This window comes from Oratosquilla oratoria, chromosome 8 (assembly GCF_046742065.1).
Source record: "Oratosquilla oratoria isolate Oo_2021 chromosome 8, ASM4674206v1, whole genome shotgun sequence".
In the NCBI taxonomy this organism is placed as follows: domain Eukaryota; kingdom Metazoa; phylum Arthropoda; class Malacostraca; order Stomatopoda; family Squillidae; genus Oratosquilla; species Oratosquilla oratoria.
In genome coordinates this window covers 25,683,724-25,706,171 of record NC_134784.1, presented here as the reverse complement: position 1 = coordinate 25,706,171, position 22,448 = coordinate 25,683,724, and the positions used below count along the sequence as shown (strand labels likewise).

The following is a 22,448-nucleotide window of genomic DNA, read 5'->3' as shown; positions in this document are numbered from 1 at the left end:
AAAATAATTAATCATTTCGCCTACAATTTCAACAATGGCTTATAACATGAGAAGTTCCCTTATTATTACAAAACAGGAACTGAACAAAGAAAGAAATATAAGTTTTCTTATTTACTAGATACTCCAGTTGATGAATATTTGAACGTGCACTTCTACAGCACTAGCCCATGAAGGAATAGTGTTTTCTATCATTTTGAGCGGAATATGTACAAGTATCACATATAATTAGTTAAAATAATCTATATAACGACTGTGCAAATATTTATGAGGCTCAATAATAATTCAAATTCGTTACTTTAAAATATTCACAACGATCGGTGACAGGAATAAATTTAATCCCGGTCATCAGTTACAAAATCACCGTTTCCTACATCATCGATGTAAACATTTAGAATATAACTTACATTGAAGTAATATTCTAGTTTAATTTTCTTGCAACTGTCAACTAGTCGTTTGTTCTGACAGCCGCCAAGCAATCTTTCTCTGTAAATTAAAAAACAGTTCTGAAATAAATCCCCTGCACAGATAAACCATTGAGAATGTTCCTTTTGTTTTACCTAATAAAAACATGGTAGGTTAGAACACATACCATGACAAAGAAATCAGACGTCACACCACCGCACCGAATTCTTAAAGTCGAATATTTTGTGACGGTCGACAGTTGGATGGCGCGGAGACAGTTGAAATTGCTTTCAAGTTATATTATTTTAAACAACTACAATTCTCTTGTTATCTTATAAAATATGTGTTAATGTAACTTAAAAATATAACAGGAATTTATATTAGTTTTACCTACGTCACTGGTTCGAGTTTATATCAGTTGACAAACAAACAAAAACTACGCAAGAACTATACAACGTTGCCACTTCCCCATTTTTTCATGATAAGTGTTAACAGTATCACATGTCTGTTCATAATTCTCTTACGATGAAAATCCTGCTATCTAATGTGATCGATTTACAGAGATTCGTTATACACAAAATTATACCCATGATAATATGCCAAGGTAATTGAGAGTGAGGTTTTGTTTTCGTAATAATTAATGCCAACCCATGCACTGAATTAAGTGTTGTTGGTTATGGATGCAAACCGATTTACATCATCACACCTGGATATTAATCTTTTCAGTCTGAAAAGATTGCGATACAATCAGCTTATCATAACGTAGCCTACTTAAACAGGCATGGACATACCTTGTTTGCAGTATATTTTTTTCATGACACGAAAAAACAAAATGTTCATTTGCTAGCTATGTCACAGAATTTGATATACACTACTCACCTCTTTACTGCCAGAGTGCCAGTGTCACGGGAAAACCACAACCTTTACGACACACAGCCCACTATCAACTGACATTTGACAAGTTAATTTACAAGGTTACGGATTGTTTGTGTGGTGCCCTGTGTAGTAATGTAAGAAAAATATTGCTCATAGGGCAAGTAATAATTATAACAATAATTACTTACAATAACTTAGTGAAATATATATATTCGAGTACAGAATGCGAAAACGGGACTGTTTCAGATAAAACTGTTAATAACTGTAATATAATCGGTATTGTATTATATGGATTTATTCTTATTATCTAGCGGGTGGCAAGAGCTATATATATTTTTATTAATAATACTGTCATGTACACTTGACATGGACTTAATTGTCATGAATTCCAGTCTTCTCCATAGGAACATACCAACAGGAAGCGATATTACGTCATCAACAGTTGCAGTTTCATCATTTATTTGAAAATTAAAGTATTATGGAAACAAAGGATTGGCTGTTAAAGTATAAATAAAAAGATAAGAGTTATACATATATACAAAGTATATGATATGATGGTAAATTAAATATAAAATAAATAAGAAATGTAGAGATTGTTCGTACAGGTAAAGTTGCCAGATTTTTTCAAGGTAGGCCTTTAAACCTATCCTACAACAATTTATTACCAAAACGATGTATATCGTACATCTATTTTGGTTGTCGCAAAGTAATCATATTCATGATAATTAAGACAATTTCCTTTTTACAATGAAAGTGGTTGAGTCTAACCACATAATAAATAAAACCCAGATTAATATGCCTTCCGCCTCGATTCATTGGGAATTTTGTTCAGCCGAGGGAAATCCTTTGCCCAAAGGGGTTAAATAGAACTTAATTTACCCGTTCACTGATATCAACGAAGTATATTTGAATTTGTTGTCTAGCGCCAGGCGACTTCATTCAGCGAAGGCATACCCGCAGATATGACTACATACACTAGCAACGCACGAGTCGGAAGAGCAGTATCCCCAGTCAATGCCCGCCATATTAGTCCCTACCTTTTGTTCACGCGGTGTTGACCGCATATATATATATATATATATATATATATATATATATATATATATATTTACCTACTTGTATTATATGGGAAGGGGAGCTATGCTCGTAGTGTCCGTCTTTGTATCTTTCAGCATCTAGTTTGTTCTTCAATTCTTGTTTGCACATACCATTGTTTCGTCCCATTTGTTCCAGACATCCTCCACTCTGTGTAGAAAACTATTTAATGTCCTCTTGTTTTTCTTTTATCCCACTTTAATAAGTCAAGGACTTCCCTGATTCTGTAAATGATCAGTAGATCTAAGCACAATCTGCCCATCCGTCCCATTCTTGTATTATATCTATTAACCTTGAATAAAAATAATTCAGGTTTGTGGCACATGATCATCCTTGTCTAAAGCCAACTTGTTTTGGATTCAGTATACAGTTTTCTTCCAGATGTTTAGTCCATCTACTTTTGATAACTTCTTCACATATTTTAGCTATTGTGCTTGTATGTGTGTGTGTGTGTATTTGGGCAATATTTTCTGACATTTCATTGAAACTAAGATCAAGTAAAACACTTAAACATTTTCACTGGTTTTGCTTACATTATTTACTAGTCTTCGTGACTGAGCTTTGACTAATAGGGAATGAAATTCTGAAGCTCATCAAATACATAATTAAAGAATAAAAACACAATATATCATGACTTTTGTTTCATCAGTCCTTTGTGGGGGTTGGGTGTACATAGCGTAACAAGACATGAGGTGAATACGAGACATCACCTAGTGTCTGGAGATTTGGTCTCCGTCGGTGCTCCATGAACTGTTACTCAATGTTCCATTGGGTGATTAAATTCTTTCCCCACTGTAGAGCATCTTTAACCCTGTATGTCATTCAGTCAATCAATTCCTTGTCCCTAGTCTTTCTTGCAGAAGACCCGCAGCCCTCAGGTAAACAGGAACAATTTTCACATGGATCCACATGTTGCTCTGGGAAGAAATATTGCGTTATCTTGGGACATGGCCCATCATCCAGGAGGTGCCAAGATAAGAGGGAGGGAAGAGAGTGGAGGGGAATGGAGTATGTTGGGGATGGAATGGGTGGGTGTGGTTTTTATGCCTTTTGTTTTTTGGCTACTTCCCTTGTAAGGAGGAAAAGATCCTTTGGTATTTGTATGCATGTATCTTGGGATTGTTTGTGTAGGGTATTGTAGTATGTGTTTTGTGTCCATTGGATACTGACTAGATGAATACATACATACTACCATAGCCTTTTTCCCCCTTACAAGGGAGGTAGCCAAAATACAAATGCATAAAAACCACTCCCACCCATTCCATCCCCTATATACTCCACTCCCCTCCACCCTCTTCCCTCCCTCTTATCTTGGCACTTCCTGGATGACAGGTCACCCCTGCATCTTGTCCACTGCCCTGGGTCACAAGTAGTGTCGGAAGACACAGCACATCTCAAATAGATAATGTTAAAACACAATAAAATACGATAAAATGAATTTACAATAATATAAATACAATAAAATAAATTTACAATAATATGAATACAATAAAATACAATAAATGCAATTAAAATTCTTGTATAATAATAGATTTTTTATTAAAAACAAAAGAGCATACAAAATTCATGACACAACTCATAACCCCGGTACTATTTACACAACAACAAACTATAATCAAAGAAACTCTATTTTCATGGAATACCTGAAATCTATTCACAGAAAACTTGAAATACCAAAGAGTACCAACAGGTATCTTCCGTAAGTAATTTAGAATCCTTTCTTCAATAAATATTCCTTTATGTCATTCACATAATCACCCTTGACTTGGATCACTTGATGCGGTTCGTGAACGCGCACTCGGATGATGCTATTCGGATGCAATTTTGTCAAAAGCATCCTGATTTCTTCGCCCAAGAGGAAGATGTCTCCTTCCACTCCTCTCAAGTAAGTAACGTACCTGCGGAATAAAGAAAAGTCGTATTTTCAATCTGTAATCACGCTGGTTGGTCAGGTTAGGGCATCGTTACTTACGGCGACTATCAAGGGGATGGTGGTTCGAACCCTGCCACTGGCAAAGTTGAACCAAGGGCACGGTTCATTAAATTCCACGCTACAAAGTCCTCTGTGAAGGGTACTGTCCTAGCCTTCTGATAAGGGGGGAGTTTGTGACAGTAAACCATATCATCATCATCAATCACACACTTCTTCAATGAGCTACACGAGTCCATATTACCATACCATATACCAGGGGCCTTTTCCCCCTTATAAGGGGGGTAGCCAAAATCAAAAGGCATAATTCCACTCCCACATTTTTCATCGTCACCCATTTGACTCCCATTTACAACCCTCCCTCCCTCTTTTCTTGTCTCCTCATGTCTGTTGAGCAAGGAATGGAGAAGGCAGGATATAGGGATGAGCAGAGAGTGAATGTGTATAAATGTTGCCGTTACGCAAGGGAGGGACAGGGGAAGGGGGGGGTAGGGGCTGCTTATGTGTGAATATTTTGACACAGCCCGAAGGGATTTCTCCCCGTCTTCTCTTTTTCTGCATGAGGAGACGGAGATGGGGGTTGTTGATTAAGTGAAGCAGCCTTGCTGTGGATGTGCTGTGTCTTGCTGCATTGCTTCTGACCCAGGTCAGTGGGTGGGATGCAGGGATGACCTGTCATCCATGAGGAGCTAAGATGGGAGTGGTGGAAGTAAAATGGGAGTAGGTGCATGCGTTTGACTTGGCTACCCCCCTTATGAGGGTGAAAAAGCTCTTGGTACATACATATACCAAAGACTTTTTCCCCCTTACAAGGGTAGCCAAAAAACATAGGCATAAAAATTACTCCCACCCATTCCATCCCCACATACTCCACTCCCATCCACCCTCTTCTCTCCCTCTTATCTTGGCTCCTCCTGGATGACAGGTCATCCCTGCATCTGAAACTGTGTCACAAGACACAGCACATTGACAGCAAGGCTGCTTCATTAAAATGGCGACCCCCCTCTCTCCAGCCCCTCATGCAGAAATGGAGAAGACGGGGAGAAATTCCATCAGGCTGTGTCAATTTATTTTTCACACATACTCCCTCACCCCCCATCCCCCACCCACTCCCCCTCATGCATCACACCATCATCCATACACAACTATTCACCATTCACCCCTATGTGTCTTCTCCCATCCTTCCTCAATAGACATTCCCCTCTTTCCCAATGTCCCTTTTACCCCATCCATCCATATGTGTGTATTTACCTAATTGTAGTACACAGGAATGAAGCAATGCTCATTGGGTTCCATCTCTTACTCTCCAATCTATGATACCTAGGGCCCGCATGTATGTATTTACATAGTTGTATTTACCTAGTTGTATTATATGGGAAGGGGAGCCATGCTCGTGGTGACCCATTTTTGTATCTCGCAAGATCAAGTTTGTTCTTAAATTCTTGTATTGTGTTTACGCTTGTGGCAGGATCGGAGGAGGGATTGAGGAAGCTGGTGACAGAGTTTGGGAGAGTGTGTGATAGAAGAAAGCTGAAGATAAATGTGGGTAAAAGTAAGGTGATGAGATGTACAAGGGGTGAAAGTGGCAGTAGACTGGAAATGAGCATTAAGGGAGAGCGACTGGAGGAAGTGGATAGTTTTAGATATTTGGGTGCAAATGTGGCAGGAAAGGGTGGAGTGAAGGTGGAGGTAGAATGTAGATTGAGAGAAGCGAGTAAATGCCTTGGTGGTTTAAAAAGTGTAATGATGAATAGGAATCTGGGAATGGATGCTAAGAGGAGACTGTATGAAGGAGTGATTGTGCCAACAGCACTGTATGGAGCAGAAACATGGAACATGAGAGAGGAAGAGAGAAGGAACTTGAATGTGTTTGAGATGAAGTGTCTGAGAAGTATGATGGGGGTTACTAGGCTAGATAGAGTGAGAAATGAGGAAGTGAGGAGGAGAACAGGGGTGGAAAGGGAGCTGGGAGATAGGGTGGATGAAAGAGTATTAGGATGGTTTGGACACATGGAAAGAATGAGTGAAGAAAGACTAGTAAAGGAGGTATGGAAGGCAGATGTGGAGGGAGTGAACATGAGGGGACGTCCTAGGATGAGATGGATGGATGGGGTGAAGGGGGCTTTGGGGAAGAGGGGAATGTCGGTTGAGGAAGGACGGGAGAGGACAGAAGACAGGGGTGAATGGAGAATGTTTGTATATGGAAAATGTTGTGATGCATGAGGTGGATTGGACGGGGGAATGGGGGTGAGGTAGTGTGTGTGAGCAAAAATTTTGACGCAGCCCGAAGGGATTTCTCCCCGTCCTCTCCTTTATATGGGGGGACAGAGAGGGGGGGTCGCCGATTTAATGAAGCGGCCTTGCTGTGGATGTGCTGTGTCCTGCGTCACTGCTTCTGACCCAGGGCAGTGGACAGGGTGCAGGGATGACCCGTCATCTAGGAGGTGCTAAGATGGGAGGGAGGGTGGAGGGGTGTGGAGTGTCTTCGGGGATGAAATGGGTGGGAATGTTTTTGTGCCTTGTCCTTTTTGGCTACCCCCCTGGTAAGGGGAAAAAAAGCCTTGGTATATGTATGTATGTATGTGTTTGCGCACACTATTTTTTCATCCAATTTGTGTGTATGTGTATGTGTGTGTGTGTGTGTGTGTGTATGTAAATAAACATATGCCAGCAAGTATGGTATATTATTCTACAAAACCATATTTACAATAAGTTACTGACATCTTTGCCTCGTAAGAACATGTTTAAGTCTAACCAGCTCATAAGTTATACTTAATGATATATATTGATTTACTAAAACAAATTAACAAACCTCTGCAACTTGGGTTGGTGTTTTAAGTAGACCCTTAGCATGTGGGCCACATTTCGTGAGACGTGGTACGGATAATCGCCAAACTTTGCTGTCGGAACAACGTAACCAGATGGAGTGACCTCACCTGAAAACAAAATATCTAAATCAATCTTTGTGGCTAGTGATGATCGAAGCTAGTTTACAAGGCATATGTGTTTTCGTTGTGGTTGCCGGGTAGACTTTGATCAACTGTTGCATTGAATTTTATCAAATGCGAAACCCGTAGTCCAGCAATGACTGCCAACATTCGTCAGAACCTCCCACAGATTTCTCTAGGAAGAAATTTTGAACCACTCTCTGTGTTGAACTTCCCCTTTTAGACACACACATCTCCCAGCTTTGGTCTAAGCATCACTACATATATGTGGCACATAAGACATTCTATTGATTTGCAATCCATCATCCAGAGTTGAAAGAGAGCAGCTTCAGTGAGTTTAGGAAAAGAAACAGGTTCCTGTGGAAAAACAAGTTTGAGTTTGGGTTTACCTTCCACATGCAATGCTTTATTTCAATTAACTTTGTAAATAACATTTTAGTAGTATTAGCAAATCTATAACAATGTTTATATGTAATACTCATGACTGTTTCTGGTCCCATTAACCCCTAAATATGTTGTCTGTGTGACTTAAGTGTAGAATAACTGATAACAGTCTAATGAGGACCACAATGGAAATATGTATGTGCTTCTTTGTGTTATCCTCGGCAATTGTAATTGTAATTTCAAACTATGTGTTCTTTTCATTACCTGTATTTAATTTATTTGATTCATTGCCAAATAAACTTCCTGTCATCCAGGAGGTGCTCAGATAAGAGGGAGGGTGGAGGGGTGTGGAGTGTATTCAGGGATGGAATGGGTGGAAATTATTTTATGCCTTTCCCTTCTTGGCTACCTCCCTTGTAAGGGGGAAAAAGCCTTGGTATATGTATGTATGTATGTATATATGTATCATTATTATTATTATTATTAACACTTCAGATTTCTTTATAGCAACTTAACTAAAAATGTGTCAAACAGACTTGCTACTTTATGTCATTTGCGTTATCCTCTGCATTTGTAATTGTTATTTCAAACTATATGTTCTTTTCTTTATCTGCACTTCATGTACATAGATTCAATGCCAAATAAAGTACTACTACTACTACTAAAGGTGTGGCATACCTGGCGGACATGGAGGTTTTGGTATTGCTGAATCCGAAATCAGTCTCTCAACGAAATGCCATTCAGCTGTGGATACATCTATCTGGAATAGAATATTCAAAACATATCACCTACACCTATATACTATGAAACAAATCTAAATAACATTAATATAGTAATGGATTTACTCAAGTTGCTGTATATTAGGCAGTATTATAAACGTGAAAGAAACATGTAAATGCACTAACATAAACCCTCTAACTTATTATCTAGTTATTTCACTTAATAACATTCTTCGAAAGGTAACTTCAAAATAACCACAACATAAAAGCCAATATAATTTACCATGTCTGTTCATCTGTAATGGTACCAAAAGTATTGTTTTTGTTTTTTTCTTTCTTTCTTTTTTCATATTCATTTACGTAAAGCTCTCACTCTTACAACATTTAGTAAGGTATGGTTCCATTAATGCAGCATTTCTCAACCTTATACCCTTGCGTAACCTTTGAAAAAAATTGCAGGTCTCAAGGACCCCCAGAAAAAAAAAAAAAAAAAAAAAAAAAAAAAAAATATCTTTCTCATCTTATTTTCATCATAATAATAGGTTAGATAGGATGATGTCTATATTACATTACAATAACCTTTTATGGAACCTTAGGGTTCTGCAGAACCCTGGTTGAGAAACGCTGCATTAATATATGCCATATTCCAAACCCAAGTCACTTCTTCAGTGTTTTTTTTTTTTTTTTAAGTGACAAAAATATAGCTAATCAGATGTAAACATGGATATTTTTTCATTTATTGTGATGTAACTAGTACTTCTATCCTCAAGGGTATTATTGCACCTAAGTAGTTGAACTATCGAGATAAGATAGAGGAGACTTAAAACCACTTCAGTAAGACTCAAATTCTCACACGCACCATAGGCTGCCATATGTACGATGCATCACATTACTTGCATTATAAAATACAAAGTCACTGCTGTAGTACTCATTCTCTTTTTTTCTGAGTAATAATAAACACAGAAAATGTGATCGAAACATTTCACAGAATCCGGGGGTAACTCATGTACAACTACAAAAAATACGTATGATCAAGACGCTGACGTCAGTATCCTTGTGTACCCACTCATGCCTCATGACGCCTATGTAGGCATCATCGAACCAAAGTGGTTAAGGTGGGTAAGAGAATAGATTGTTGAGGTTAAAAGTGATAAGCATTATTTGATTTGTGACTAATTTCTATAAAAAAAAAATATCTATATATGTCAGGTGATTTGATTCATACACATATTACAAAAGCTAGTAAAATGCTGACTGGGATCAGTAAATTTTTAGAAGTGCACACCTACATGATATAACAATAGAAAATTAAATAATAATCTTGTAAATTATAATACATCAACGTAATATACATTGTTCTTGGTGGAAATCAATAACAGAAAAGTTGCTACAAGATATACTCACACAAATGTAGCCACTTCAGCTGCTTGAGATGCCATTTTTATTTTGATAGATGCAGAGGTCATAGAAATTAAAGTATGATATGTTCATCTATTCAAACTTAACCTAACTAATCTAATCTAACCTACATTTAGTAATGCGTTACCTATAATTCTAGAGGTCATTAGGGTCGTCGTTGTATTCGACCTCAGATTCTATCAAAACAAAAATGGTGTCTAAAGGAGTCGACACGACTTCATTTGGGATCGCCTGTTTAAGAGACAAACTCTCCCACCAAGAGCCCCGAAAAGGCTAAAGACCCTACTGGCATCCAGCCAAGATCACGAGGGTCCAAAAATTTTCAACATCCTCCCAAAAGAGGTGAGAGAGGAAACCAAATGCTCGGTGGACAGCATCAAGCATGCACTGGACAGCTTCCTACAGAAGGTTCCAGATGAGTCCCCAGTGCCAGGCTACACCGCCATCAGTAGATTTTCTTCAAACACAATACCAGACCAACTGGCCCTTATGAGGAGGGACAGCAGGACTGGCAGCAGCGGTAGACCACTATGGCTGTGAGGACTGCCCTCGAAACTCCACCAAGTAAACCAAGTTACCCAAGTAAATTTGTTTGTGCATAGCTTATAGCAATGTTTTCTGTTACTGATTTCTGCCAAGAAAAATATTCATTATATTGATGTATTATAATTTACAAAATTAATACTTAATTTTCTAATGCTATATCACATAGGCATGCACCTCTAAAGAAATACCCTGGGTTCAATTCCAGTATCACGCATATTTCTCACTTTTTAGGGTTAAGTTAGGTTAGGAACTGTTGGACAATATCAATACAAGTTTCATGTTAAATACCCATGTTTGCCTGATTCTGGAATTTTACCGCCAGCTGTTTTGAGACATCCATTATATACCTCATAATTATAAGAGAACAGTTGCAGTAATTACCTAAACTCCTATAACTATTTAATTCAGCAGTATTTAGCGCTGGTAAAGTAAAAGTGCAAGAATAACCACTCACCTTTTTACGTGTTTCTGGTATAGTTACTTCTCCTAAAGGCTTCCTGTCAATACCAAGGCTCTTTACATTATTAACTGCTGTGTATAGGGAAATATTTCTGCACACCCCTAATTGTCGCATTAGTGGTTTATTTGCCAAACGTGTGATAATTTCGAATGCCATAATTTTCTCAATATGTATCACAGATATATTTTTGTTTCTTTTCAATTTTGGTTAAAGACAAGCACAAGGCACACGTTATTAGGACCCACGCATATGCTTTGCCTTTAGTTCACCACCCTCTTCTCTACTCGTGTCGATTATTTCTCCATTTGTTTATGAGAGCCTCTCCGTCAAAACACGATAATTTTAAAATGAAGTACGATCGTAGGTGATGGGATACGTTGTAGTGTTTATATTATTGGATAAACTTCAATGTAATCGGCGAAGCAGGGAATGGTATAATTGAAGGAAAGTTATCAAGGTAAATTCGTCTTTGTGTTGTGTGAAAAAAATGAGAGAATGATAAATTATCACAGCTATATTGGAGCCTGATACATTATCTTGTTACTGTAAAAATTTACAAAATCTGCACCGAACTATCCTATGGCTATGGCATGCCGTGTTTATCACAGCCGAGGTGTAGTATCATGAAATGAATACATTAAATCACTTGCTAATTTACTTGGTGATGTCTTAAGGCTCTTCCTCACAGTCGTTGCCAGATCTGGTGAGTGGTGTCAAATGTACATTTGATCTGGACTCTGGTATAGTATTACTGTTAGAGGTCCTACATCTGCTGGTGTAGCCCGGTACGGGGGTCTTGTAGGTCTTGTACTAGTTTCAGTATCAACACCATCATACCATGGTCTGCCTAAGGACACACCACTCCCACATCTCTGCATGAACCTCACATATTGGAGCTGGTGTGTGATTGAGTTCGTTGCTACTCCTCATCTCATGAGGTTGAGCTACGTGGAATTGGAGCCTTATCTGAGAGACTGGGATATATTGGCCAGGAATTTGTCTAATTTCCTCTTGAAAGCCTCTGAGCTGACTCCCTCTAGGTCCTTTATCTCTCTTGAGAGACGGTTGAAGAGCCTGGGTCCGGCCCAGGTGAAGCTTTCTGCCTGGATTGTCTTCAGTCACTTGGAACAGCTGTGTATGGATCTTCATACAGAGATGCTACCAAACCTGGGTGATGTTTTCCTTTGATACCACCTTGTTCCTTCTGTGCCCTCCAGGACTTTTTAGTAAATCACCATATTAGTATAATGCTATCTGCGGTGAATAGAGCTCGATATTTAGCTTCTCCCAGTAGTTCACGGAGTCCCTGATTAACGTCCTCATGGTGGGATTTATTTATATTACAAGAACAGTGCTATTTAGCCATACAGTATTTCATTTGATAAGGTAACCATTATTACTTTTATACTTTTACTTAATAAAGTTCAAGGTCTATGCCGTACAGCTGTGTTGCTCCATTAGTGCATCTGGTGAATTTTTATAAATGCACAACTGAGGTATTTTTCCATAATGCATGGTTATTCCCAGATTATTTTGCATTTCATTCAAATCTGACCCTCAAATTGATCAGAAACTGCCCTTACCCCATCACCCTTACATTAAGGGGAGGTAGTGGGAAAACAAGGTTTTTTGTCAGGAGAGCACAAATTAAGGGTGAAGTTTGAATGAAACGCACAAAAAAAACTAGAGAAAACCATGCTCTGTGGACATGCATTACATACCCTAACCCAGTGGTTCTCAAACTTTTTCGTGAGCGACCCTATTTGGAACATTTCAATCCTTCGCGACCCAGAATAAAGTAAAGAGAAACAAAATGGACAGTGATATATACCCTTTACTTTGGAAAAAAATAATGTGTACAGCTTTTCTTTAACAAAACTAAATCAACAGAATCCATGGCACTGCATTTCCTTCAGAAAACTAAATTAATGGGATCCGTGGTGCTGCTTCTCATTTACCAGTATTTCAAATCATGGGGCCCTGCGACCCATCAAAATTGATCTCACGACCCAACTTTGGGTCGCGACCCATAGTTTGAGAACCACTGCCCTAACCTACCTAATCTAATCAAACCTTACCTCCAAGCGATATGCATTTATTTTTGCCATTGATTTCTGACAAGAAAAACAGATATTAAGTTGGCATATTTTAATTAACAAAATTAATAATCAGTTATTGATATATCACTTAGTTGTGTACTTCTAAAATAATACCTTGCATCCCTCTCTAGTGTCACTTTTATCTAATTTCCCCGCACCTTGTTTGTCTGGTGCATGTTCACCCAATACGGTCACTGTGTCAAAACAGTAGTTCATTTTCATGGGATTTCACACCACATTACAAAGGAGGAGCATGCTGACAGGAGACCTTTTGGTCCATAACTAGGTCAGATGCAAAAAAAATATGTATAGTAATGATAAGTAAGTAAGAAAGATTAGTAAAAGAGGCAGATGTGGAGGGAGTGAACATGAGGGGACGTCCTAGGATGAGGTGGATGGATGGGGTGAAGGGGGCTTTGGGGAAGAGGGGAATGTCTGTTGAGGAAGGACGGGAGAGGACAGAAGACGGGTGAATGGAGAATGGTTGTATATGGATGATGTTGTGATGCATGAGGTGGGATGCAGCCCGAAGGGATTTCTCCCCGTCTTCTCCTTTTATGCATGGGGGGACGGAGAGGGGGGGGTCGCTGATTTAATGAAGCGGCCTTGCTGTGGATGTGCTGTGTCTTGCGACACTGCTTCTGACCCAGGGCAGTGGACAAGGTGCAGGGATGACCTGTCATCCAGGAGGTGCTAAGATAAGAGGGAGAGTGGAGGGGTGTGGAGTGTATTCAGGGATGGAATGGGTGGGAAAGATTTTATGCCTTTTCCTTTTAGGCTACCTCCCTTGTAAGGGGGAAAAAGCCTTGGTATATGATGATGATAATGAAGTAATTTTATTTGGCATTGAATCAATATACATGAAGTGCAGATAAAGAAAAGAACACATAGTTCGAAATAGCAATTATAAATGCTGAGGATAACACAAATATACAAATAAAGATTATAATAAAATAAATAATGAATAACAATAAACAAAATCAATAAATGCATAGGTACAGTTAAATAATAAACAAACAGGAAAATAGTAAATAATAAATTGAAAGATAAGTAATAATGAAAATCAAGCATATAATAATAAACAAACATACAAGTAATAACAAGCAAGTAAACAAATAATGTAAAATAAATGGCAGGAATGACAGCATCTTGCTTAGGTGTTTATCTAAACGAATCTTAAAGCTTCGAACTGAACCTGGATACATTCTAAGGTCCTTTACTTGAGGCAAATCGAGATCCCTTACACCTTGAATATTCCATGTGAAGGCTCTCGGCATAAATTTAATAATTTATTAGATTCTATGTACGGTGACCAGACTTGGCTTCAGTCATCTAAGATTGGTTGTGCTGTTGTTTCCCAGTGGAATAGCGTAACTTTTTGGTTCTGTTTCAGTAACACACAAACACAAGTTTATTTTATTTTATTTTATGAGGTTGGAAGGCGTCATCATTGTTTGGGACTCCCGAGCATTCCACATGGTCTTTAGGAGTGATTTCCGAACTTTCACTAAGGTGCGGTTGGGTCGTTTCCTTTAAGTTCTGGTCAGAGCCCCACCAGAGAACTTCTAATTTATTTTCATTAAATACAGTATTCTTTGTTTTGGCCTAGGTAATGGTTTAATCAGGTCACATCAGATTAGGTTTGGTTTGGTGAGGTCAGGTTAGGTTTAGTTAGGTCAGGCCCATTTACATTTGGTTGTATCAGGTTAGGTCATGTGAGGTTGTTGTTGTTGTTGTTGTCATTCCCTAGACTGTCTGTCTGAGCAGTCCCTTCTCCCCAAGGAATGCCACAGCCGAAACTGGGTTTTCCCACAAATCCTTTATAGAGTGTATGTTGTGTTGTTTGCATGCATGATTGTGTATAATGCAGTCTTCCATTATGTGTTGTATGGTATGGGGTGAAGTGTTACATCCTGGGCAGCTGTTCACAATGCAGTCATCCAGTCTCTTCTGGTAGCTTAGAAGTGCTGGTTGGTGGCCGCACCGCAGTCTGGCCAGGTGGACTCTGTCCTTTCGTGGGAGAGAGGATTCAGAAGGGTGGATATCAGGGGATCTGGCATGCAGCAGTGTGTTGTCTTTCAGTGTGTTAATGGAGCGGTGAGTGATATGATTATGAATATATTTCCGGAGGCTGGTATTTGGTGGTTGTGGAGGAAGAGAAGAGAGTATCTGTGTGTGATATAGGTCTTTGGGTGTTGTTTTAATGTTTCTTGGTGTGTGTGGGTGTTCTGCTATGTAGTGTAGCGGGTGTGATGTGTTTGTGGTGGCTGCGGTAAGTGTTTGTGTGCCTCTCATGTCGAGGTGGTCCTTGACTTTGAGGACTTTTGTTTCATGGTGTAAATGGTCTGTAGGTGTTGTATTTGTGCAGCCTGTAATTGTTTTTAGGGCTTTGTTTTGTATGATTTGAAGGGTCCTGGAGCTGCAGCGTCTATGTCGTGGGACCACCCCCCAACCCCAAGAGTTGGGGGCCAAACGGCAGCAACCACCCCTGGCCACCGGCTCTACGCAGGTGGTCATGTGAGGTTGTTTGGTTAGGTTAGATTGAGTTTGGTTAAGGTTGGTTCTAGGTTAGATTTTATTTTATTTTCTCAGCTTTTGTTTGATTAAGCTAAGCTTAGTTGGGTCAGGTCAGGTCAGATCCTTCATTCCTTTCATAGTGGTCAAGATACTCAAGTATTTTCTTTAGATTTAAACATTTCTGTTTATTTTGATAGAAACTACATGGATTTTTTGACAATTTCAGGGCCTTTCATTTGGCTTCAGAATCAAATTAATTGCCACAATCATGACGTCCATGAACATACTTATCCGAAATTTGGCAACTATGGGGTTGAAGACAATTTCCCCGTCAGTGTTGTCTTCAACTACATATGCTCAGAATCAGTCATTGGTAAGTATTTTATACATTAATCTGGTTATTCATATTCTTCTAGAAGTGGTTCTAAAAATCATTGAATTGAAACTTTGAATCTTGTTACATCTTATATTTTCTTCTTGCCAATAGGTACGGCACTTCAATATCGCTCACATTAATCGGCCAAAACCAGGAGGCGCAAAGAATTACAGATACAGCGTCCATTATCCAGAAGACGGAGAATACACTATTAAGCCCCTGAAGACTACTAAATTGGGTGGGAGAGATCCAGAGACAGGTAATTTGCTTTGTGGGAAAACCCTGTTTCGGCTGCGGCATTCCTTGGGGGAGACAGGACTGCTTGGACAGACAGTCTATGGAACAACAACAACTTTTTTTTTTTTTTTTTTTCAAAAATCCACCATTTTGTTAGCAAAATGGGGTACATTTCCTAGGAAAGAAAGTCCAAAACAAGATTCGTAAATGAATAAACACATTTAAGCCTATGCATAGCCCATAATTCCTATACAAGTTTTAATTTACAGGAAGGATTGTAGTCGGAACCCGCGGAGGTGGTCATAAGCAGAATTATCGTTGGGTGGATTGGTTCAGGACGGGTCCAAAGGACGGCACCTACCTGGAAGAAAGGGTCATTGACATTCGCTACGATCCCATCAGATCTGCAAGATTAGCTCTCGTCGGAAGCGGAGATAAACTAAGGTAAACATTCCTGTTGTAGTGAAGTTGAACCAAGGGCATGTTTCGTTAAATTCCATGCAACAAAGCCCTCGGTAAGGGGCACTGTCCTAGCCTTCCGATGGGAGGAGTTTGTGACGTGAAGGGTGGTGGAGGAGTGTAATGGGTGGGAATAGGTGCATGCCTCTGACTCAGCTACCCCTCTTATAATGGGGAAAAAATTCTTGGTATGTAGATAGATAGTATAGTTCGTAAGGTGTCTATGTTTCATCGTCGGGAACCAGGCTGCGGAAACATATTCAAGTGTGTTCTGCAGGAACTGTTTGTAGGTTATTATTAGAGTTTCCTTTTGCTGTCCAAAGCCCATGCTTACTACTGATTTGAGTAAGTTTGTCTTTTAGTTCAGCAAACTAAAAAAACATACATACATACATACATATACCAAGGCCTTTTCCCCCTTACACGGGAGGTAGCCAAAAGAGAAAGGCATAGAAACCACTCCCACCCATTCCATCCCCTACATACTCCACTACCCTCTACCCTCTTCCCTCCCTCTTATCTTGGCACCTCCTGGATTCCATAATAATTCAATAATTTTCAATAAAACAATAAATTTAATTATTTGTAACTTTTATTTATTTATTTACTTTTTGTGGATGGGAGCGGAATGAGTAGGAGTGGGTACATACATTTTGACTCGGCTACCTCTCTTGTAAGGGGGAAAAAGCCTTTGGTATATTGATAGATTTATATTTTATTTTATCTCTTACAGATACTTGATCGCAACAGAGAATATGAAGAAGGGAGATCTGATTCGAACTTCCAGTGCCATTCCTCGAATTCCAGGTGAGTCTAGAGCAGCGTTTCTCAACCTTTTTACCCTTGCGTAACCTTTAAAATAAATTGCATGTCTCAAGGAACCCCTGTGCAAAAAAAAAATATATATATATCCCATGTCTTTCTCATTTTATTTTCATCGTAATGATAGGTTAGATAGGATGATGTCTATATTACATTATTACAATAACCAAGAAAATGTTGGGCATGTTTACTTATACAGGTAAACGTCGACTTACGATGGCATTAGGTTTCGATAGAGCCATCGTAAGACGATTCCATCGTAAGTCGATCCCCAATTTGTGTATCACTCTGTTCCGTGGTCACTGTACCTAGCCTACCTGTATATTAACCACCAGAGATACTGAATATTGCCTATTAAACATGTACAGTAGTTTATTTAATTATTTTTATCCTTTTTACCATATTCAAACACCATAATATGTATTTTCAGTACGGAACTTAAATCTCGCGGGCAGCAGCCAATGCCAGCCGTACGACGTGTCGTAATAATACTAGCATCATAAAATATAGTCACCGCTTATATCGATCGTTCTCTCTTTCACCCGCGAATTTTGAAAACCACAGAGAATGGGATTCAGGGCACATCTGAGAGAATGTAAAAACACAGGGGCGACTACAATAAATATAATCAAGACGCCGATATGGCAGCGTCGCGAATCCACTTGCTCCTCATGACGCCTATGTGTGCGGCACCGTATGGAAGGGGTTAAATATATCATATCGTCGTCATCGTAAAGTCGAACAATCGTAAGTCGCGGCCATCGTAAGTCGACGTTTACCTGTATTACGTATATAAAATTAAATAAGAAATTAAAAGTGCATTAGCTTATCTCACTTGTGAGATCTCGCGGAACAGTTAGGGACCTTTTGCGGAACCTTAGGGTTCCAGGGAACCCTGGTTGAGAAACGCTGCTCTAGAGTAATACAATAAAGATCATTCAGTCTTTTGGTCTCAGCCTTTCTCAAAAGAGACCCACAGCTCTCAGTTAACCAGCGGCAGCCACTGGACTGCCTCCGTAATCCCTCAAAGAAAACATATTTTGGGGTCGTTGAGGATGAGATACTCGGTGTCCTTGTTGTCATGGTTGTTCTCATGTACAGGCTACAGATTGATTGACGGATTCATGATAATGATATTGTTTAATGTCACAAACTCCTCTCATCAGGAGGCTAGGACGGTGCCCCTTACAGAGGATTTTGTAGCGTGGAATTTAATAAACTATGCCTTTGGTTCAAATTCGCCGGTGGCAGGATTCGAACCACCATCCCCTTGACCTTCACAAGTAATGATGCCCTAATCCATTCAGCCAGTGAGCTTCCCTGATTCATACATAATAGTGATTCAACTTCTTGTGATTCTTTGACTTGCGTGAATATATTTTCTCCTGTTATTATCAGGGGTGCTTGCTGGTCGAGGGGGTTAGGGCATTGTTACTTGTGAAGGAGGTCGAGATGATGGCAATTTGAATCCTGCTCGGGGCAAGTTGAACCAAGGGCATGGTTCATTAAATTCCACGCTACAAAGCCCACTGTAAGGGGGACCATCCTAACCTCCCAATAGGGGTAGTTTGTGACATCAAACCAAATCAATCAGTCAATTATCCATTGGCAGGAGAAAGGGATGACCTGTCATCCAGGAGGAGCTAAGATGAAAGGGGGTGGATGGGAGTGGGTACATGCCTTTTGACTGGGCTACCTCCCTTATAAGGGGAAAAAATACTTAGTATTTTGATATATTATTTATTTATCTATTTACTTATTTTCAGTGCGACCAAAGGAAGGAGATGCACACCCTGTTGGAGCACTGCCAATAGGCACCATTGTTAACTGTGTGGAAAAGTTCCCCGGAGATGGTGCAAGGTAATATTGAGCATTGAATCAATACTTCTGCTTATTAGAACATTATACACATTGCATACATACATACACATATACCAAGGCTTTTTCCCCCTTACAAGGGGGGTAGCCAAAAAGAAAAAGGCACAAAATCAATCCCACCCATTCCACCCCTGAATACACTCCACACCCCTCCACCCTCCCTCTCATCTTAGCACCTCCTGAATGACGGGTCATCCCTGCACCCTGTCCACTGCCCTGGGTCAGAAGCAGTGTCGCAAGACACAGCACATCCACAGCAAGGCCGCTTCATTAAATCGGCGACCCCCCCTCTCCGTCCCCCCATTGCATAAAATGAGAGGACGGGGAGAAATCCCTTCGGGCTGTGTCAAATTTTGCTCACACATACTAACTCACCCCCCATCCACCCGCCCATTCCACCTCATGCTATCACGACATTATTCATATACAACCATTCTCCATTCACCCCTGTCTTCTGTCCTCTCCCGTCCTTCCTCAACAGACATTCCCCTCTTCCCCAAAGCCCCCTTCACCCCATCCATCCATCTCATCCTAGGACGTCCCCTCATGTTCACTCCCTCCACATCTGCCTTCCACACCTCTTTTACTAGTCTTTCTTCACTCATTCTTTCCATGTGTCCAAACCATCCTAATATTCTTTCATCAACCCTATCTCCCAGATCCTTTTCCACCCCTGTTCTCCTCCTCACCTCCTCATTTCTCACTCTAGCCTAGTAACCCCCATCATACTTCTCAGACACCTCATCTCAAACACAGTCAAACTCCTTCTCTCTTCTTCTCTTATGTTCCATGTTTCTGCCCCATACAGTGCTGTTGGCATAATCACTCCTTCATACAGTCTCCTCTTAGCATCCATTCCCAAATGTCTATTCCTCATTACACTCTTTAATCCACCAAGGCATTTACTCGCTTCTCTCAATCTACATTCTACCTCCACTTTCACTCCACCTTTCCCTGCCACATTTGCACCCAAGTATCTAAAACTATCCACTTCCTCCAGTCGCTCTCCCTTAATGCTCACTTCCAGTCTACTGCCACTTTCACCCCTTGTACATCTCATCACCTTACTTTTACCCACGTTTATCTTTAGCTTTCTTCTATTACATACTCTCCCAAACTCTGCCACCAACTTACACATTGAACATCTTAAATCTGGGTAGAAGGGAAATGTCTGTTGTGCAGGGAAGGAAGAAGGCAAAGGATAATTATGACTGGAGAATAGTTGGGAATGGTCAGTGAATTGACATGACCTGAAGGGATTTCTCCTTATCTTCTCCTTTTCTGCATGAGAGGACGGAGAGGTTAGGGGTTGCCAATTTAATGAAGCAGCCTTTCTGTGGATGTGCTGTGTCTTGCAACACTATTTCTGACCCAGGGCAGTGGGCGAGATGCAGGGGTGACCCGTCATCCAGGAGGTGCCAAGATAAGAGGGTGGAGGGGAGGGGAGTATGTTAGGGATGGAATGGGTGGGAGAAGTTTTTATTCCTTTGTTTTTTGGCTACCTCCCTTGTAAGGGGGACAAATTTGGTATATGTATGTAATTTAATGTTTAATTGAATTTGATTAATTTATTTTTTATTATTAAAGGTTGATCAAGGCTGCAGGGACAAGTGGCTTGATCACCCGCAAGGTGGGCAAGCAAGTGATTCTGCAGCTCGCTTCGAAACGCGAGGTCATCCTGGAACCGGAATGCATGGCAACAGTAGGTATGTATCGGAAGCAAAACAAAATTGTTCTATTTGACGTAGGTAACGTCTGGATTACTTAGAGGATGCAAGAGGAATGTCTGTAGAACAAGGAAGAGAGAGGGCAAAAAATAGGAGTGAATAGAGAATAGTTGTAAATACATGAAAAAACGGTGCGGCTCAAAGGGAGGTTCTTGTCTACTCTGCGAGTAAATTTTGAGCGAATGAGGAAGTGGTCACCATATAGCAAAGTGGCAGCGCTAAATCGGCTCCAGTTGCTGTGAAAGTGCTGTGTCTTACTGCATTGTATTTACATAAATGTATCTTACGGGAAGGGGAGCTTCGCTCATGGCTCGTAGTGTCCCGCCTTTGTATCTCACAGTGTCTAGTTTGCTCTTAAATTCGTGTATGGTTTTTGCGCACACTATTGTTTTGTCCAGTTTGTTCCAAGTGTCCACTCTGTGTGGATTTCTCTCTCTCTCTCTCTCTCCCCTCAGATCTATGATTATCCTTTTTGAGTTTTTTCTATGTCCTCTTGTGTTTGAGTCAAACAGTGTGATGCAAGACAGAGATGACCATTCGTCCACAGGAGCCTAAGATGGGAAGGGGTAGTGAGTGAGTTTTGGATGGGTGGAGAATGAGTGTATGCTTTGGCTAGGCCACCCTATCATGAGGGGGAAAATGCCTCTTATTATGTAAGTGTTTGAAGTGGCCTTGCTGTGAATATTCTGTGTCTTGCTGCATTGCTTCTGACCCGGGGCAGTGGGCGAGATGCAGGGATGACCCATCATCCAGGAGGAGCCAAGATAGGAGGGAGGGAGGGGTGTTGAATGGGAGTGGAGTGGGTGGGGATGAAATGGGTGGGAGTGGATTTATTTATGCCTTTGATTTTGGCTGCCTCCCTTGTAAAGAGGGAAAAAACTGTTGGTATATATATATATATATATATATGTATGTATGTATGTATGTGTGTATTAATTACTCAACTTTGATATGTACCTTTACGTTTTTGATAATATTTTAGGTAGGGTATCAAACGTAGACCATGGAAATGAGCATGTTGGATCAGCACAACGTAGAAGATGGCTCGGTAGACGACCGGCCTCAGGACTGTGGCAACGTAAAGATGGATATTGTGGGCGGAAGATAAAGCCAACACTCCCACCGAAGCCTTTTGTCAAACGTAAGTCAGAAACTCCGATACTTAGACTCACCATTCCCGGGGAAGGTCCGACTAGACCAGTAATACCGTCTACGGACAGAGTTTCATAGAGGGAGAAAAGGAATGTATGTACATATTTGTTAAATGTAAATATAACAAAGGAATTAATCTCGTGTTTTTCATTTCCGTCAAACTACTAAATGTGTTAACAAAATTTTTAGCCAAAATAGAATTTCGACTTAAAAATTGACGTAACCTTTTGGCTCCGCGGTGCGTAATTTCTGAATTGTTCTGTGGTAAAGATTTTTAATAAACTGGAACATGAAGATTTAACATCCAGAATTTTTCAAAATGCTGACTTCCATGTACAAAGGGTACAGGTGACAGTGAATTAAAGAGGGCAATAGATAGGTGAGAGTGAAGAATGATTACAA

The 22,448-nt window shown here is 40.1% G+C and overlaps 2 protein-coding genes across 5 annotated transcripts; one reads left to right on the top strand and one right to left on the bottom strand.

The window, feature by feature from the left end:
• Positions 1 to 910: 910 nt before the first annotated feature.
• mRpL2 (mitochondrial ribosomal protein L2) lies at positions 911 to 22,183 on the top strand. Of its 4 annotated transcripts, none has more exons than XM_076189062.1 (8): positions 911 to 1,006; positions 15,622 to 15,768; positions 15,883 to 16,030; positions 16,278 to 16,452; positions 17,201 to 17,274; positions 19,056 to 19,149; positions 20,755 to 20,873; positions 21,877 to 22,183. In XM_076189062.1, the coding sequence occupies exons 2-8, from the start codon at positions 15,664 to 15,666 to the stop codon at positions 22,122 to 22,124; spliced, it is 963 nt and encodes a 320-aa protein (XP_076045177.1). In that variant the 5' UTR covers positions 911 to 1,006; positions 15,622 to 15,663; the 3' UTR covers positions 22,125 to 22,183. The 4 variants fall into 4 exon arrangements, with proteins under 4 accessions (XP_076045177.1, XP_076045178.1, XP_076045176.1 ...); XM_076189063.1 differs by lacking the exon at positions 911 to 1,006 and adding an exon at positions 1,290 to 1,412; XM_076189061.1 differs by lacking the exon at positions 911 to 1,006 and adding an exon at positions 11,099 to 11,236.
• mRpL49 (mitochondrial ribosomal protein L49) lies at positions 4,018 to 10,997 on the bottom strand. Its single transcript, XM_076189065.1, has 4 exons — positions 10,774 to 10,997; positions 8,314 to 8,395; positions 7,116 to 7,239; positions 4,018 to 4,271 (listed from the first exon to the last, which is right to left on the bottom strand). Exons 1-4 carry the CDS (start codon positions 10,933 to 10,935, stop codon positions 4,082 to 4,084), a joined length of 558 nt encoding a protein of 185 aa, XP_076045180.1. The 5' UTR covers positions 10,936 to 10,997; the 3' UTR covers positions 4,018 to 4,081.
• Positions 22,184 to 22,448: the final 265 nt, after the last annotated feature.

What these genes read in the sequence shown, in the direction of transcription:
- mRpL2 (XM_076189062.1), top strand. Translation starts at nt 15,664, where the DNA reads ATGACGTCCATGAACATACTTATCCGAAATTTGGCAACTATGGGGTTG. An exon ending in TTCCCCGGAGATGGTGCAAG is followed by an intron (nt 19,150 to 20,754) that starts GTAATATTGAGC and finishes TTATTATTAAAG; the next exon opens with GTTGATCAAGGCTGCAGGGA. An exon ending in GGAATGCATGGCAACAGTAG is followed by an intron (nt 20,874 to 21,876) that starts GTATGTATCGGA and finishes ATAATATTTTAG; the next exon opens with GTAGGGTATCAAACGTAGAC.
- mRpL49 (XM_076189065.1), bottom strand. Translation starts at nt 10,935, where the DNA reads ATGGCATTCGAAATTATCACACGTTTGGCAAATAAACCACTAATGCGA. An exon ending in AAAACCTCCATGTCCGCCAG is followed by an intron (nt 7,240 to 8,313) that starts GTATGCCACACC and finishes TTTTGTTTTCAG; the next exon opens with GTGAGGTCACTCCATCTGGT. An exon ending in CACCAACCCAAGTTGCAGAG is followed by an intron (nt 4,272 to 7,115) that starts GTTTGTTAATTT and finishes TTTATTCCGCAG; the next exon opens with GTACGTTACTTACTTGAGAG.